The sequence below is a fragment of the Ursus maritimus genome, unplaced genomic scaffold, assembly GCF_017311325.1.
Source record: "Ursus maritimus isolate PB19 unplaced genomic scaffold, ASM1731132v1 scaffold_7, whole genome shotgun sequence".
Classification (NCBI taxonomy): domain Eukaryota; kingdom Metazoa; phylum Chordata; class Mammalia; order Carnivora; family Ursidae; genus Ursus; species Ursus maritimus.
The window spans coordinates 53,937,761-53,955,740 of NW_024426885.1; the positions used below are offsets into that span (position 1 = coordinate 53,937,761).

At 52.5% G+C, this 17,980-nt stretch overlaps 1 protein-coding gene across 1 annotated transcript in view; it reads left to right on the forward strand.

The window, feature by feature from the left end:
* The window catches only part of LOC121101181 (transcription initiation factor TFIID subunit 4-like), a 4,325-nt gene extending 3,697 nt beyond the window's left edge, over window positions 1-628 (forward strand). Inside the window, exon 5 of the mRNA XM_040623781.1 lies at window positions 229-628. Coding sequence (XP_040479715.1) covers window positions 229-628 — 400 coding nt within the window. The remainder of the gene's footprint in view (window positions 1-228) is intronic.
* The last annotated feature ends 17,352 nt before the right edge of the window (window positions 629-17,980 follow it).

Sequence of the window (17,980 nt, forward strand, 5' to 3'; positions counted from 1 at the left end):
CTCCATGCCCGGGGCCGGGCCGCCCCGCCCCGCCCGGCTCAGCGCCCGGCCGCCGTCGGACGCGTCTTCTCGCGGGGCATCGCGCAGCACAGCCCGCGCCCCTCTCTCCCGAGCCGCCGCCGCCGCTCAAGTGTGCGATCAACTTTCCCTCGCTTCCTCCGCCCCACTCGGCCCCCGCCACCCAGACCCCGCCTCCTGACGCTCCCTTCCGCGCTCTCTCCTCCCCAGCCCCCGCCCGCCCGGCAGCGCCTCGCCGCCCACCCCCTCCACGCTGCGCGCGGGGAGCGCGCTGGCCGGGACCCGGCCACGCTCCGACCCCCGGGAGCCGCGCCGAGCCCGGCCGGGCGCTCAGGCCATGAATATTTCAGCGCTGGCGGAGCTGCCCTCTCCCGATGTCATGGCACCGGCTGCTGTGGCAACTCGACGAATCCCCCCAAGGGGCAGGGAGGACGCCCGCGGAAGCGGCCCCAGGTGCGCGCTGGAGCCTTGGCCCGCAGGGCCGCCCGCCATCCCGGAGAGGAGCACGCAGAGGGGTGGGGTCCAGCCGGTCTCCTGCCGGCTCCGCGCCTCGGGGCGAACCGGGAAAGGCTCCTGGAAGCCAGAGCGAGCGAGCCGGCACACGGCCTAGGTGAGCCTGCGCCATCTGTTGGCTTTAAGCGCCCCCTCTCTGCTCCCAGAATCGCGGAGCACCGAGCGGGGCTCGGTCCCTCTAAGTCCTTGAGGCTGCTTGGCCACGCTTGGCTCAACCCGCTGCCTTTGCCCATACCACTCGCGGGGTATGGGCACCACTCCCACCTGCGCCCTCTCCCTTGTTCAAGTTCCGAATGCCCCCAGGCGCTTACAAACGGAGGACCCCATATTGGAAGAGGGCCTTGAGGTCACCTGAACACCCTCACTTGTGTACTACACCCTTCTGCAGTAGTGATCTCCCAGCTTCCTTTTGCACACCTAAGGGACGGAGACTTCATGACTTTTTCAGACACCTGGATTGGGGAAGAGTCCTACTTGATTCAGGAGTTGTGGCTGAAGAGGGGCATTCCTTGACCTTGATCTCTACTTCACCAGACTAAACATTCTGAATTCCTTGAACTGTTTATCATATGACACGATTTCTGGACCTGTCACCATCACAGTCAGCCTGGAGCCAGGCTCTGGGCTGAGACTCAACTCCTATCCTCAACACAGCCTTTCTGGCAGGTCCTGTCATTAGCCTGGTTTTACAGTAAGAAAACAGGCTTTAGGGAGATGAGTGACTTACCTGTGTGGTAGAGTCAAGCATTGAACCCAGAATCTTTATCATTCACTCATTCACTCACAGTTGCTACTCTCTGCTAGCTAACTGAAATAGGTTCTGGGAAAATGATGGGGAACAAAGTAGGCTTGGTCCTTGTGCCTGGTGAGGGAGCTCCTCTAATGGGGGAAACAGACATTGGTCAATGAAACCCAGAATCAAGTAAAATCACAGCCGGCATCAGTGCTTCCAAAAATGAGTGCTTTAATGGCACCTGGCCTTGGAGATCAGGGAAGACTTCTTGGAGGAGGTAACACTGAGCCAAGATCTGAAGGATGAGCAATGGAGAGAGAAAGTCTTAGGCAGGAGAAACAGCACGCACAATGGCCCTGTGGTGGGAAGGAGCTGGCCTCTGTGAGAGAGTGGAGGAGGGCCAGAGAGCTGGAGTGCTGAGAGCGTGAGGAGGGCTGAGTATAAAGCCAGAGTGGGAGCAGGGGCCAGACTGTTCGGGGCGCGCTGGCTGTCATCGGAGTTTGATGTTTATCCTAAGAGGAGAGGCTTTGAAGCAGGTGGTTGGAGTGGAAGTTGAGGGATGGGAGTGCCATGATCGGATTTATGTTTGGAAAAACAGGGACTTAATTGGGAGGCAATAGAGAATAAGAGACCAATTAAAAATATTTACTTATCATCTACTATGTGCCAGGAGCTTTTCTAGGTCAGGGTAAGTGAACTGCAGTCTTCAGGTCAAATCCATCTTGCTACCCATTTTTTGTAAATAAAGCTTGAGTGAAACACAAACATGCCCATCGAATTACGGCTCCCTTTACACCACAGCTGCAGCGTTGAAGGGTTGGACAGAGACGGTGCAGCATGCAAAACCTAAAATATTTACTATTTGGCCCTTTACGGAAAAGGTTGGCTGGCCCTTGTGAATCTAGATACTTAGGATACGTCAGTGAACCAAACACACACGTGCGTGCACGGGCATACACACATATCCCTGCCCTCCCAGAGCTCACATTTCTGTCGCCCACCGCACTGTCCAGGTGACAGAGGCTGGGACCGGGGTGATAGTGACAGAAGCGGAGAGAAGTGGTATTCAGGAGGTAAAAAAAAAAACCCACAGACCCGGGAGAGGGAGCCATCCTGGGGTGGCATAGAGGGAGGTGTCAAGGAGACCCCAGTTTCTGGCTTGTGGAAGCAGGCAGACAGAGTGCTGTTCCCTGAGATGGAGATTGCTGGAGGAAGGCCACCACGGGGGGCTGGGTGCGTGGGGAGTGAGAGGCTTAGGCCATGATGGAGCCCAGATGTCGAGTAGCCCATTGGACACGCGAGCCTGGGGCTTGAGGGGAAAGGGCGGGACTGGAGTTGTGGTAGGTCTCAGGTGTCACGTTTTAGACAAGGTGATAGAGCCAGAAAGGGGGGGGGGGTCTGGGTTCCGAATGCGAGCCTGCTCACTAGCTGGCTGGACACTGGACCCCTCTTCGCATCACGTTCCTTACTCATAAAATGAAAGGGCTAGAAGACTTGGTCTTCAGAGGTTCTTCAATCCTAAAACCGTCTTTCTTTCTGGTTTGCCACCATCTGCCTTAAGCTGACTCCCCCAACTGTCTGCAGTCATTTTATACTGAACCAAAACAGCACTGAGCTCCCAGAGACCATCACCTCCTTTGATGTGGGCACCATACTTCTTTTCATAGGACCGCTATGCTAGGAATGGGGTGTCCATCAGGGTGCAACCAGCCCATAAAGCGAATTTGGCCACATAGTGATGAAAGAGCTGAGAATTCAGGGGGATGGCAAGGTAAGACAGAGGTCAGCAACAGCAAGAAGTCGCTGTACTACCTCTGGGCTGGAGGGACAAGAGGAGGAAGCAGTGTTACCAGGCTCAGGGTCACATGGTGGAAGATGGAACGGCGGTGGACATGTCTGGTGGGGGCCGAGGATGCTGCTACTGTCCAAACACGGCTTAAGGCCCAGTGTGAAGAAGAGATGCCCCGGCTTCTCCCTTCCTCCAGCCCTCTGGCCTCCCACTAGGGCTTCCCTGTGGTAGGCCCCAGCTGGAAGCCAGCAGACCAGGGGCTTGAGGGCTGCAGCCGGCAGTGACAGAGCGTAGCAGAGAAGAGCGGGGCGTGGATGTGAGGGGAACAAGCCAGCACCGCACGCTGGGGACACAGATGCGAATAAAATCCAGCCCCTGTCTTTGAGGCCCTCCCCGTCTAAGAGAGAAGCAGACATAGAAATCAATGATAATCGAGCGAGGCAAGTGGCGAAGCAGAGAGGTAGCCCAAAGGGGAGCAACGTGAGAGGCTTCCAGGAAAGTTGAGTCCAGAAAGGCTGCCTGGACAAGGACACCTCAGAGCTGGTTTTGCTGCCATGATCAGGAGCTCCTCAGGCAGCAAACGCGGAAGGGCATTCCAGGTGGAGGGAACAGCAGGAGCAAAGGTGATCCTGGAGGTAAAGAGCAGTCCTGCTGTTCTGCACGAGAAGCAGCCAAAGGCAGGCTGAAGCGTTGGCAGGAGACTCAGTGCTGGGGAAAGAACCCACCGGCCCCGTCCTCTGGACCAGCTGAATCCATGCCCGGAATGTTAGCATTTCTCCCTTGCTGGGGTGGCCCTCCCTCAAAGCATGTCAGGGCTGCCCACCCACAGCTCTTGGGGTTCTTCCTGCCCCCCTTTCCTCAAAAAACATCTGCCCCTCCCCAAGCACCTGCAGCATGGAGAAAGGGGGATGAGTGTGATTAAGAGACACTTCGCGCCATCTTATGTGGTTTTGGACTAATCGCTTACCTCTCTGAGCTCAGGTTCCTGGAGCCTGGCCAGCCTTCCTCCAGGGGCCCAGTGTGAAAGGTTGACAGCAGTAAAGAACGACACAGATGTTCACTGCTCAGTCCCCAGCATCGGGAAACCCCTCTCCTACTGGATGGGGCCTGGGAGTGCGCCCCCCCCCCCCATGAAGTAAGGGAAGGACCAGACTCAGCTTTAACCGCAAACAGCTAAAGGGTAGGTTCTCCAAGGTCCTGCCTCCTGGGTGCAGCACGTGGCCCAGGCTGGCCAATCAGAAGCGCCACTCTCTACTTCAGCCCTTGACAGAGTCACAGAGTTTAGACATAGTTTAGAATAGTTTAGACATTATGGAAAGCACCAAACCCCAAACAGACAGCTCCTGGGGCCTGACCTGGGCTGCATTCTCAGCTGCGTTCTTGGCCATCAGTCTCTTTTGGTTGATGTTTTCTGGGCCTATCCTCCAGTCTTCTGGTTGATTGTGCAATCCCACCTCCCCGCCACCTCATCTAAGCACGAAATTCATTTTCTGCATTGATTAGCCAGAGTTCATTTCTGCGGGGGGTGGGGGGCAACCATGAGAACCCTGCCCGGTACGGACCATATGACGATTCTGCCAGCGACTGTGGGGGATCCCAGTGCAACACGGGCTCAGCATAGGTGAGTTCCTCTACCTCCTGTTTTCCAGATTTAAAAAAGGAAGGGAGGGAGGGAGAGAGGATGGATGACATACTGGCTCATTCCATATCAGAACACTTTGTCCAGGTGTTTCCTTCCAGAAGTGACCACCTCTCTGTAGTGGGTTCCAGTTCATCTTTAGCTCAGAGACAGTGCATTTTAGGATCCTCAAAGGCAGGGACTGTGTCTTTGTTCTTTCATGTAACAGGCATCCCTAGAATGAGAGGATGTCATTCTGGTCCTCAGAGAAGCTACAGTCCAGCTGGAGACACAGACACGGAAACAAACAGGAAGCGTGAGATAATGTCATTCTTGAGATCAGGCCCAGGCTCAACAGCGACAGAGGGCCCCCGAGATGGGTGCAGTCCCCCCTAACCGAGCAGTCTGACAGGACAGGGGGATCCCTTGAGCAGGGTCTTGAAAGATGAGTGTGCCTGGCAGCATAAGGCCACAAGGGCCTCGGGGGTGTGCAAAGGGGGAGGACTGAGTGTGTGCAGAGCCACAGAGGCCACAAACAGCAGAGAGGCTTCAGGAGATACGGCGGGAGGGCTGGACTGGGGTGTACCGGGCAGGGGTAAGAGAGGAGACGGACCAGGGCTGGTTGGAGAAGGGCCTGGCCTGCCACGCCGGGCCTTGGGGTCACTCAGCAAGCGATGCTGACGGCGGAGGGGTGAAGATGCCCAGGAACAGAGGCAGGCAGAGACTGTGCGCTGTCCCAGGTGGACCTGGGCTGGCATCTCGGAGGAAGGGGCAGTGAGCCTCCGCTGTCTCTGCATCCTCAAGCACCAAATGATCAGCTGGCCCACGAGCACTCTGGATGAACAAGAAAGGGAAGGGAGGAGGGAGGGAAGGGAGGAGGGAATCCAGACATGCTGTTTTAAACCTGTCCAGCCTATTAAGCCACCTGGCTTGGATTGTAGTCGGCGTCTGTCCCTGCCTCCACTGGGGAGCTTTGTGCCCCTGCTTCCTCCCCGGGGACGGAGGTAGGGCTGAGTGGGATGAAGCGGGACTCCCAGACCTGGGTCGTAGCCGACCTGTCTGAGCCTCAGTTTCCTTGGCTGTACATGGGCAAGATAGCTGCTAGGCTTCCTGAACGCCTCCCCAGGATGCCGTTCAGGTGGAAGGAGAAAACACAGGCATGCGAGTGCTTCATAAAGTGTGAAAACAAAACAACACTTACATACAAGTCCCTCCTCCCCATGAGGGTCGATTATTATTTTTAAAGCACATAAACACCTCTCCTCTGGGTGTCCTCCATAACAGCTTCCCTTTCCCGCCTCCCAACGAAGCCCCGGCTCCTACTCCCTTTCTATTCCCAGCCCTGAGCTGCTGAAAAGCTGTTTGTGGCTTCCTGTCTGAGTCCCCAGCCTGCTGGCCCTCTCCCGGGGGCAGTGCCTGCCACCATAAACCAAACATGTGTGCTCCTGAGTTTGGTTTGTGGGCCCCCCGAGCCTGGCACAGCTGTGGTGGCTCAACTCAGCTCGTGGAAGAATGAGGCCGGGAGGCGAATAAGGTGGGCTGGGGCCACCCATCAGCAAAGTCGAGGGCCCCAGGAAACCCCCAAGGGCACGGCTTCCCCCGGCCCCACCTTGGAAGCTCACCCCTCCCCAGCGTGGCCTACAGAGCGTGGCTCTTTCCCTCACGTTCCTGCCCTGCTCCCTGCTCCCCCTCCTATCATTTATTTATAAGGTGTTCATAGCAAAATGAATGACGAAAAGTTAGAAGCTAATTAAAGCTGGCACGGATTGGCACACGGGCATGAATTATGCATTGGTGCCGAATGGCGCATGGTGGCAAGGACTGGTACCAAGTGCCCTGGGCGCTGGCAGGAAGCGGATACAGGACCCCCAGCTTCAAGAGGGCCCCCTACCCTGCCTCTCTGAGGGATCCTCCATCTGGGCCCTCTGTCTTTCTCTGGGGGCAACTGGAGACTTATCAGCCACCACCTCCCCAATTTCTCTCTGCACAGCCCAGAGCGTCCTGGCTGTGTGAGGCATCGACGCCGCAATCAGAGGCTAGACTCGTCCCACAAAACACATCCCTGGTTCTCCAAGCACCAGCCTACTGCAGCCCCTGCGCAAAATGGGCAGGGCAGGGCTGGGCTGGGCTTCCGGGGTGGGGGGAGGTGATGGGAAAGGCCTGAGATCCAACCAGCTAATCGCTGACGTGAGCACATCAGAGTTGAAGACACCTTTCCAGACCATGTAATCTACACAGCATGATGCCTTCAGATGGTGAACCTGAGGCCCAGAGAGAGCCAGGCTCTCCACCCAGCTACCCAGCAAATAATAATGAATAATAATAACAATAATCATCTTGCTAGCATTTATTTAAAGCTGATTTTGTGCCAGACACTGTTCTAAGCTCTTTGCATGGATTATCTCGTTCAATCCCCCCATGAAGGAGACACTGTCATGATCCACTCTGGCAGATGAAGAAACTGAGGAAACACAGAGGGTAAAAGCACCTTGCCCAAGGTCACTGGAGCAAAGCCTGAATTAAACGAATCCTGCAGGCCAGGGCAGCAGTTCTCCACCCTGGTTACACTTCAGACGTTCTTGGGAGCTGGGGCAGGGGTGTTGAAATAAAAGCCGAGATTCAGTTTTGATTGGTCTGGACTGACATCCAGACACTGTCCTCTCGAAAGTTCCCTGTGTAATTCTACTGCGCAAAGGAAAACCACTTGTCTGGGACAGGGGCTGGGGGTTGGATTCTGATCCCAAAAATCACGGATGTGAGTTCTTGCTCTGCCACTACTGACTGTGAGTTTGAGTATATGGCTCAACCTCCTGGGGCCTCAGTTTCTTCATCTGTAAAATGGGCTTAGTAGTATCTTGAGCTCCAGAGTTGGGCTGTTTGGGCTCATTTGGAATCCTGGCTCTGCCTCTTAGGCAGCTTATCTTACTTCCCTTTGCCTCGGTTTGCTCATCTGTAAAATGGGGACAAGAATTGCGAAGTTTGAGTCAGTGGCTGAATATAGAATGGTACCCCAGAGCCGTGGCCGTTGGCTGTCCTGGGAATGGAGAACCTGGCCCCTCCTGGCTCACAGGGCTGTGGCCTCGATCAAATGAGGATGTGGACAAGAACAGAGGGACAAGAACACAGTGTGCACTGTGGGGCATGGCGAGAGGCTGTCAGTCAGATAGACCGCCCTCCTGGTTACCTGTCCTGGGCCCCCACTTTCCTTTTGTTTGCAGACAGGAGACAGGAATACATTATCATCGCAAACATCTCAGACCACATAGACAAACCACTGCGCTCAGTGTGGTGTGTACCCTTCCAAGTAACGTTCCACGCACATATGGAAATACATAGTTTTCGGCTGGGGGCAGGGGTGGAAGAGAGAGACATCTATCATGGTACACTTCTGTACTTTGGAATTTTGAACCATATGAATGGCTCAAATATAAAACTAAATATAAAGGGTATGCTTCAGGCACAAGGAAAGTGGTCCCAGATGGAAGCTTGGATATTCAGGAAGGAAAGAAGAGCAATAGAAAGGGAAATACGGGTAAATACAAATGAATCTTGGTTGTATAAAACAATGAAATGGATGTCTAAAATATATAGAGAGAATTAAAATACACGACACAATAGCACATGAGTCAGGAAGGGGGTAAATGGAGTTAGAATGTTCTAAGGTCTTTGCATTGTCCAGGAAGTGGGTAAAAATGGGAACGTATGGGAAACGTTAATAAATCAAGGATGCCCGGTCTATCTCTAGGCTCAGCCTGGAAGAATGGTAGACGGATGTTCAGCCAGTAGAAGGGAAAATAGGACGATAAAGTTATGCGTGCGTGCATGTGTGTGTGTTTAAAGAATTATTTGTTGTTTATAAATTGAGTCATACTTCACATATTGTTCTATAACTTGACTTTTTCTGTTTAAATATGTCCCGGAGCTCTTTCCACACTGGTACACAGAGGGTCGGGCTCCTCTCTTTAATCTGCCAGCCCGCGTTCCACAGAATCATGGTGACAACAGTGCATGAGACTGAGGGGCCCTTCCAAGCGTGGGGTGCTGCGTGACTGCACAGGTCCCACGGTCGCAGAGCCAGCCCTGACCGAGACGATGGTGCAGAGAGAGGGCAGTGCCCATGGATGTGTCTGCAGCCCGGACCAGGGAGCCACAGGCGGGCCCTGCTCTGTCCGGGCTCTGAGCCCCCCCAGCTAGCCCCATTCATCACACACCAGAAAACCTAATGTCCAGGAAAGAGAGAGGCAGCCTGTGATCACCTCCCACCTCAGGACCCACTGGAGTCAAGCCGCCCCAGAAAAGATCTTGTTCCCGCACTGCTGACAGTCTTCAGGGATGGGGGTCCCTTATGGGATAACCCGCGAGTCACTTCCTGCTAGACACAAGCTTTCATCAGGTCATCTCTGGGAATCGCATAGAAAGTTGTTTCGTTATCAGTTCTGGGGTAGTCTCTGCAAGCACGCACAGAAGATCGTCGCATTTGTGTCCTATATCTTTAAGAGGTCCCAATCCCTCTTCCTTGAACCGGAAGGGATCAGACTTCCTCTCAGCCTTGAGCCAGCAACTCTGGCTGGCTGTATTTAACAGCAGGGTTATTGCTGGGTTTATTTTTATAGTTATCTTTCATTTATTGCAAATAGTACTGTTTTTTTTTCTCATTTATAGTGATGATAAATTTTTAAAAATAGACAAGCTGAAAAGTGAGGGATTAAAATTGAAATGGAGGGGCGCCTGGGTGGCACAGCGGTTAAGCGTCTGCCTTCGGCTCAGGGCGTGATCCCGGTGTTATGGGATCGAGCCCCACATCAGGCTCCTCTGCTATGAGCCTGCTTCTTCCTCTCCCACTCCCCCTGCTTGTGTTCCCTCTCTCGCTGGCTGTCTCTATCTCTGTCGAATAAATAAATAAAATCTTTAAAAAAAATAAAATAAAATAAAATTGAAATGGAGTTAATATAGTGTAGTTGGCACACGGATGGGCCAGAATTGGTCAGTGTGGCCAATGAATGGTTGAAATTGGAGGTTTTGGCCTGAAGAATGACGTGGAAGCATTGGTATAGCATTCAGTGCCCCCAGGCCTCTAGCCCTAAGAAATGAGGCCCAACATCCCTTTTGGGCTTCACCCCAACCTTGCTTCCCTGCAAAGTCTCTGTTTCAGCCAGCAAAATACACAGATACACAGAGGCTGGTACGAAGATGTTCGGTGCAGTGCTCTTTATGATGGGGATGGGGAGTAACCTACATGTCCTTCACTAGGGGATTGGCCAAACAGGCTGCACCTTGATTCATCTGTCCTAGGGGCCACTCTGCTCTTTGGACCTCCCTAGGTTACACTGTCCTCTCTCCTGCCATTGCTCGCTGTCCTTCCCTGATCCCTGCTGAAAGCCATTCTTCAAGTCCCACCATCTCCTGGAAGCCTTCCCTACCCACCTCCCAGGCCCTCAGGTCCACCGCCAACCTTCAGAATCCTCCCTCTCTGGATGATTCCCCACACCTGTACGTAGTATGGAATCTCCAGTGATCTTTTGGTATTCTGTCTGTCTGTCTTGTTTCCCATCAAATCGTAAGCTCCCAGAGAGCAGGGACCAAGGTGTAGCTGAAGGAGTGCCAGACAGAGGTTGGAAGACCCCGGCTTCAGCCCTGACTCTGCCACTCTCTGTCTGAGTGACCTTGAACAAGGCATCTCTCCCCCTGAGCCTCCGTCTCCTCATTTGGCCAAGAAGAATGAGTTCAAGATCACGGGATCCCTCCGGCTCTGAGAATCTAAGGTCATTTCACGTTTTCCTGTATTTTCCTATAGAAGTGGTAAAAAGTCAGATTTTGCATTTTAGGAGGGTTGCATTCACGATCTCATTTAATCCTCACAACTCCATGAGAGCCATACTATTGTCGCCATTTCACTGATGAGAAAATGGAGGTGCAGGAAAGCTGTATCGGAGAACTTACACTAGGTTATAGGGTGACATCCACGAATCCTGAATTCTCGGCGGCAATAACAGTTTACTTCTTGCTTATATAGAGTGCAATGCCGGCGGATGGCGCTCCTCCAAAGGTTGCTTGGGGACCCAGGCCACTTCCATCTTACAACTAGACTATCTGCACAGCTGTCCCCACGGCCACACCCAGGTCGCTGTGACAGGGCAAGAAAAAGGATGGAAGAGGTCTACGGGCTCTTCACAGCTTTAGTCTGGAGTGACACACACCACTGCCCCCATTTCTTTGGCCAGAACTCGTTCATCCCATGGCTCCACTCTAACTACTCGGGAGGCAGGTTTATGGAGCGGAGAGCACTAAGAATCTGCCTACGGAAGCTAAGGAACTTGATCAATGGGAGAGGCAAGGATCTGAACCCAAATCGTGAGATTTTAGAACCTCTGTCTCACCACGGTTCTATATGTTCTCTGAAGAGGTACCAGGTCCACAGGGGACGGGCAATAGAGGTTGGTGATGGCGTGATGGGCTGGCGTCACATGGTAAGAAAGACTGGGAAGAAACAGCAGCCAGACAGAAATAACATCAGGCAGCCACTGTCCACAGAAACAATCCTAATAGTTCCCATCTGTTGAGCACCTGCAACAGGCCATAAAATGTTCCATCTGATTCTTTCAATATCCTGGAAATACAACCCACTTCCACTCTATAGACGAGGAAAGTAAGGCACAAAGAGATTGAGCACACTGCCCAAGGGGGAGCACATGGGAAGCGTCCGGATGCCCCCCCCCCCCCCAACCCTCTGGAAGTTCTCACCCAGGGGTCCTTGGAAGGCTGGCAAGGGAGGACCTGGTTGACATGTGAGTTCCCGGTCTGGGTCCTGCCAACCCTTCATTGCCAAAGCCCTGGCAGAGGCGGCCTGGGGGAAAGGGGGAGCTGTTTTCCCCTGGGAATCCTGAAAACTATGGAGATAAGCCATCGCCCAGGGACAGACCAATTCCTGGTGGCTTGGCTTCCAGAGGGAGTCCAGATCTGCAGTGCGGGGCGCCACCTAGAGGCCGAGCGCCGCGCGGCACCTCCCGCCCTTCCCAGGCCTTACCCTCCAGCCTGGCTGTGAAGGGAAATTGGCTCCTCTTACAGACTTGGACGAAAACGTCCAGCTCCCTAATCCCCAGCCATCCNNNNTCTCTTTCCCTAGACTTGCTTCTACCACAAATATTAACTGATGGGCCAGGTGCCCTTACAGGCTCATTTTGGGACTGAAAATCTAGACTTTTGGGTTCAGTATCTGCTCGGCCACTAGCTGGCTGTGTGACCCTGGGCAAGGCACTGCCCCTGTCTGGGCTTCAGCTACCTGCCTTGTAAAATGCAGGTTACAACTAGAGTAACACATTGGGGCCTGGGGCCAGGCAGGCCTGAGTCTGAATCCCAGCTGTGCCACTTCCTTGCTGTGTGACCCTTTGGGGAAGTTAATTAAGTTCTGTGTGCCTCCAGTTAATATATCTGCAACACATGGGGTATAACCCATGGTTGAAAGATAAAGATCTGGAAAGTCCTCTGTAAACTGACTAGTCCTGTTCAGACACGTTATTCCCATCCCCACCTGACCAAATTCATTCACGGATCCATTAATTGAGCACACCGCTGGGCAAAGGGCTGGGGATGTGGTGGTGAGCGCAAGGCTCAGTTTCTGCCGCCGTGCACACCTTGAGGGAACAGAGGAGAAAAGACGTCATGGCACCTTCCAGAGGGCACCAGAGCCTTCTCCTTCTCCTGGCTCCACCTCCTTGTGGGAATGGCAAGAACATCGTGTACAAGGCGCCCAGCACTGTGCCTACCCAGCATAGCACAGACACCTAGCATGTGGTTTAATCTTTTCAGGAAACTCTAAAAGGTAAGGTACGCACCGTCATTCCCATCTTAGAGATAAGCCGACTGAGGCTCAGGGATTTATACTTTAAGTGGAGGAAGCTGGATTCCAAACAGGATTGGTCTGGCTCTCCGATGAGAGTGCACCCTTGAGTTACGGCGGGAAAAGGTCATCATTCCTGAGTGTGTCCCCCGTGTTGTGGGACCAGCGCTTTACGTGTTTCATTTTACTCAATCCCTATACCAGCCGTGTGGGTTACGTATATCAACCTAATTTTACCGATGAGAAAACCGAGGCTCTGGGTGGACTGGGGAAGAGGTCCTTCCCCTGCCATCCTGGCGGACACCCTGGGAGTTAGACAGATTATAGTAATCAGCTAATGCTTGAGCAGGGCTCTGAAGATGCAAAGCTCTTATTGAGAGTGCTAAGTATGATGATTAAGTCGGAACATGGAATTAGCTGCGCAGGGGGAGTGGCCCGCAGCCATCGGGAGAGGATTAGTCACTTGCTGCCCGATTAAGCCGAAGGCAGGCTAGGAGTGAGGGAAACTGAGAAGCTTATGGCTCCACGGTGCTGCTCACCCAGAGCGGGGGAGTGAGGCTGGGGCTGCAAGGCCCCGATCGCACCCAGTGTTGAGGGACAGGGGCAGTATCCACAGAGAGCAGGCTGGGTCCCATCATCCTTGCCTTTCTCCCATCCATCCATCCATCCAACAGATGCTTACCCACCGTCTTCTAGGTCTCAGGCACTTTGGATACAGCCCCCTGCCCAATGGAGGGAGACAGACCTTTAACAGTAACCACATATCAAGAAATTGCTGTTCATCTTTCTAAGCGTAATAATGGTATTGTGGTTATATTTCATTAAAGAGCCCTAATTAGTCAGAGATACATATCAAAATATTTATAGATGAAATGATACGATGCCTCAAATTAATACAAGGAGGGAGGGAGGGAGTGGGGGTAGAAATGGAAAAAGGTTGGCCCTGAGTTGGTGACTCTTGAAGCTGGGTGATAGGTACAAGCTGTTTTCCTTTGTACATGTTTATAATTTCCCATTGGGGAAAAATGTTGAAAAAACACACAGGCAGGTAAATAATTGTAACATGGGATGAGTGCCATGAAGGAAAAGCAATTGACATGGTAAGAAATTCTCCACCACTTGACTCATTAGGAACGCAGACCATCTGGGTTCAAAATCACCCAGATTTCAACTGGGGAGTCAGGGGAGATCGTTTTTGACAGGACGAGATACTGGGGCATCCTTAAGCCTAGTGATCACCAAAGTAATCCTTTCTATCTCTTCCCACCCTGAAAGGTGGGCTGGCAGGGTCCTGGGGAGAGGGCTCTAGCTTTTGGGCATCAACCACAGCCTCTGGCTGACCGGGGTCCTGGAGAACCCAGGACCAGCCCCCAAGTACTCTCATCCTTGTAACGGAAGGAGCAGAGGGAGGTTGCCATTGCAGACCCGTAGCCCTCGCTGTTCGTGCTTGTGTCCTATGTGGGCATTGCTTGTCTGCCACGAGCAGCACATCAGTAGAATAATCTTCAGGGGAGTGGAGTAGGAGTCCCCATTTACAGATGAGAAAAACAAGGCTCTAAAGGGTTAAAACAAAAAGACTGACCCAAAGTCAGCAGTAGAGTCAAAAATCAAAGCCTGCGTTCCTGTCAGTGTCCCTCCCATCCACCTCCTACTTGGAAACACACCCCTCATTCCCAGATCACAGGAATGGGCAGGTGACGAGGCACTGAGAGCTGTCATTTCCTGAAAATGTGCAGAACCAAGCAACCTTTGGGCTCTGAACATCAGGGAAAGCAGAGTTCAGAGGTAAGTGCCACACACCCCCCCAGGCAGCTCCAGATCTGGCTCAATTTCCCGGTGTTTGTGACAGGAGAGGCCCCAGCTCTGGGGTCTTATGGGCATATGCGGTGGGTGCAGAACCCGCCTTGACAGTGCTGGTGTGGAGGGACCTCAGGCACTGGGAAGGTCAGGAGTCCCACCGCAGTGTCCTGCACCGGGCACTCTGGACTTCTCCGAAGTGCACAGACTGTAGCCTCACAACAAAACTGGATTCCTGCCTGCTGAGAGAAGAGCAGTAATAACAAGGGACCGTGGTGTGGGCCAGTCCTCTGTCCTCACTGGTGAGGAGCTTGCCCTCGGAACTCAGGCAGACCGGGGTTCAAATCTTTGGGCAAGCCACTCAAATCCTTCAATCTCCAATTTCCTCGGGGTCCAGGGATGAGACAGTGAAGGCAAAGCACTTAGCAGAACATTCAGCCTTCAGTGGGCACGCCAGCCCCCACCCTCTCCCCACTGGGCAGTGACATCTCCTCCTGTTCTCATCTAAGTTGGTGTTTCCCTAGAAGCGGACCTGAGACAAGGATTCAAGAACAGGTAGGTTGTTGCAAGTGATCCCAGCAAGCCCCCAGGTGAAGAGTGAGCAAGTGAGGCAAGCAAAGGAAGGAGAACCAAAAAAAAGTGTGTTACTGAGTAGGTTACCATTGTAGACATCTGGAGCTCCAGCCCCCAGGGAATGCTGGGAAACAGCGTGGTGGAAGAGTAGTTCTCAAACTCTCCTGTGCATGGGACTCACCTGGAGGGCTTATTAACACACCAATTGCTGCCCCCCCCCGAGTTTCTGATTCATTAGGTGTGGGGTGGGGTCCGAGAAGGTGCATTTCTAACAAATTTCCGAGTGATGTAAGTTGCTACAGGTCTGGGGACCACACCTAAGAGCCACTAGTGTAAAAGGTGTCTCAGCATGGTCCTACCTGAGGGTTGATGGCGGCCAAGTCCGTGTCCATATGTTTGAGAACTGCTTCTGAGGACATTAACTCTCTGGAACCTCAACTTACTCACTTGGCAGCTCAAGCTTGCTGCCACGGCCAGAAAGCCTGACTAAACCCATTGCTAGAGGTCCCCCACCCCCACCCCAGTGGAGGGCCCGTAGCTTAGATGCAGGGTAGGGAGAGGAACTACCTGCAAGGTAGTTTGGGGTCTGACGGATGGACTTCAGTGGGACTAAAGGCCAAGAATGCCTTTGTGTAGGGCCCTAGCAACGTGTACATATGGTCATAGATACCTGTAAATTAGCAAGTGTTTTGTTCTGATTTCTTTTTACATTCTACACGAGTATTCTTTTGGTGCCTAATTTTATATTTGCAATTTGTAACTCTTTTTCCTAAAGAGGTCCCCTAAGTTGTCTAAGTTTCAGGGCCCATAGAACCTGCGTTATCCCCTGCAGATAAGGCTAATACGAACACAGACTCATTTGTGGAGCTGAAAGGAGTGTTCACTGCTTGACTCAAGAAGACAGAGCACCTGGGTTCAAGAACACCGAGGTTCAATTCGCCTCTGCTACTCCCTCGCTGAGTTATTATGCAAAAGATGCCTAATCTAAGACCTCCGTTTACTCATTTACAAAATGACAACAGTAATCATATTTTTCCTTGCAGGATCAGATGAGGATCAAATGAAATAACCCCTAAAAAGAGCCAGGCCCATAGAAAATGTTCAATAAATACGAGTATTTTTTTCATTATTGTTAGGCCCCATGGTTTACCCTTATCATTTGCCTTGATGATCTTCTCTTTCCTCCAAGTCCAGGTGGTAGTGAAGAAACTGGAGACAAGAAAATTTCCTTCGGGACTGACAGGTCGCCTCCCTAACCTGCTACCACACCAGCTCCCCTGCCCAACTGGCTCCACCCCCTCACCTGGGCGCCTGGCTCGTTGCCGGGCAACCACTGCCCGCCCCCGCAAGAGGATTGGCTGGGTGGCGTGGCTCCCGGCAGGCCCCGCGGCTCCCGGAAGCCGCACTCGACCATCTGTTTCGGGGCGGTTGGAGGCTGTGGCTCCAGAGAGGCCGGCGTGGGCGGTGAGGCCACAGTGCTGGGAGCCGTTCCCGGCCCGCATTGAGCGCGGCGAGTCGGCATCGCGGGGCTGAGAATCTGCCCCCTCCCGTCTGGTGGCGTGAGTCTCCTGCCAGTCCGAGACCCGGGAAGACGGGGCTGAGTCCCGGAGGCAGCTTGGAGCATCCGGGGCCCGGGCCCCTCTGCAGCAGCTCATGCCACCCCACCCTGGCTTTGGGCCTCGAGGATCGGACACTTCTGGCCCTGGCCCACCAACCTTAGACTACCTGGTTAGGCTCTGTGACCTTGGGGAAATGACCCCCAGAAGCTTCTTTGCCTTCCTGGTACTGATAATATCAAGAGTGATTAATTCCCAGTGACATTATTACTGATTGCTTATTTTTTACCCTTGATAAGCATTCTATCATAGACGCTTTCTGATCCCAAGAGATGGGTATTTATATTATGCCCATTCTGGAGAGATGAGGAAGAAACAGGCTCCGGGAGGGATTTAATTTGCCTTAAGTCACGCAGCTCCACAGGGCCAGATTTCCAGCCCCAGGGAGTGCAACTCCAGAGCCCAAGATTTTTAACTTAAAAGCTTCGTGTGAGGATTGATGAGAGGATGTCAAGTCTTAGCCAAGTGCCAGGCATCTGCTAAGCGCTCAGGCAAGGTTACTGGGCAAATCATCAGATTCATGGTAACAAGTAATGACAGTTGTATCAGCATTGAAGAGGGACTTTGGCCAGAGCTTTGTCAGAGACATATTGCTTTGTCCACTTGGGACAAGGACAGTCTGGAAAACGAAAGTGCCCTACTCCAGTTTCAAGTCCTTAAAAATGTTGAAGCTGCTGGGTCTTCTACTTCCTACTTACATTTCTCTCCACTTCTATTTTTACCCCTTCCTCTCCTTTTTACCAGTTATTGCTAGCTCCAGGGATGAAGCCCTTTGCCTCTGAAAATGGCCCAGTTTGTGCCCTGAATTTAAAGGGAACAATGAATAACTTCAAAAGTTCTCACTTTTATGGGCTAATATGAAAACAGCCATAAGAGGAGAGTTAATGGGGCCTAAAGTTAAAAGGGGGCCTTTCCTAGCCCTTGACCTCCAAGTAGAACACTGTGGTTCTCAGGGCACGTAGATGCCTGTATTCTTAAATATCCCAGACACTCATTGTAGGATCTGGGGACTCCTGCTGGATGTCAGTTTACCTGCCTTGAAAATAGTAAACTTGAATGCTATTTGCCATATGCAAGTACCAAAGTATTTTTAAATTTACTATGCTTTAACTCAGTAGGTTTACTTACATTTACTTTAAAAAACAAACTGTAGGGGCACCTGGGTGGCTGCGTTGGCTAAGCAACTGCCTTTGGCTCAGGTCATGATCCCGGAGTTACTGGATCGAGCCCTGTATCAGGCTCCGGGCTCAGTGGGGAGTCTGCTTCTCCCTTTCCTGCTACCCTTGTTTGTGCTCTTTCTCTCTCTCTGTCAAATAAATAAATAAATAAAATCTTTGGGGAAAAAAAAAAAAAAAAGCAAACTAGGCTCCTGGCTGGCTCAGTCAGTAGAGCATGTCACTCTTGATCTCGGGGTCATGAGTTCAAGTCCCACATTGGGTGTAGAGTTTACTTAAACAAAATAATAAAAACAACCAAAAAAACAAAC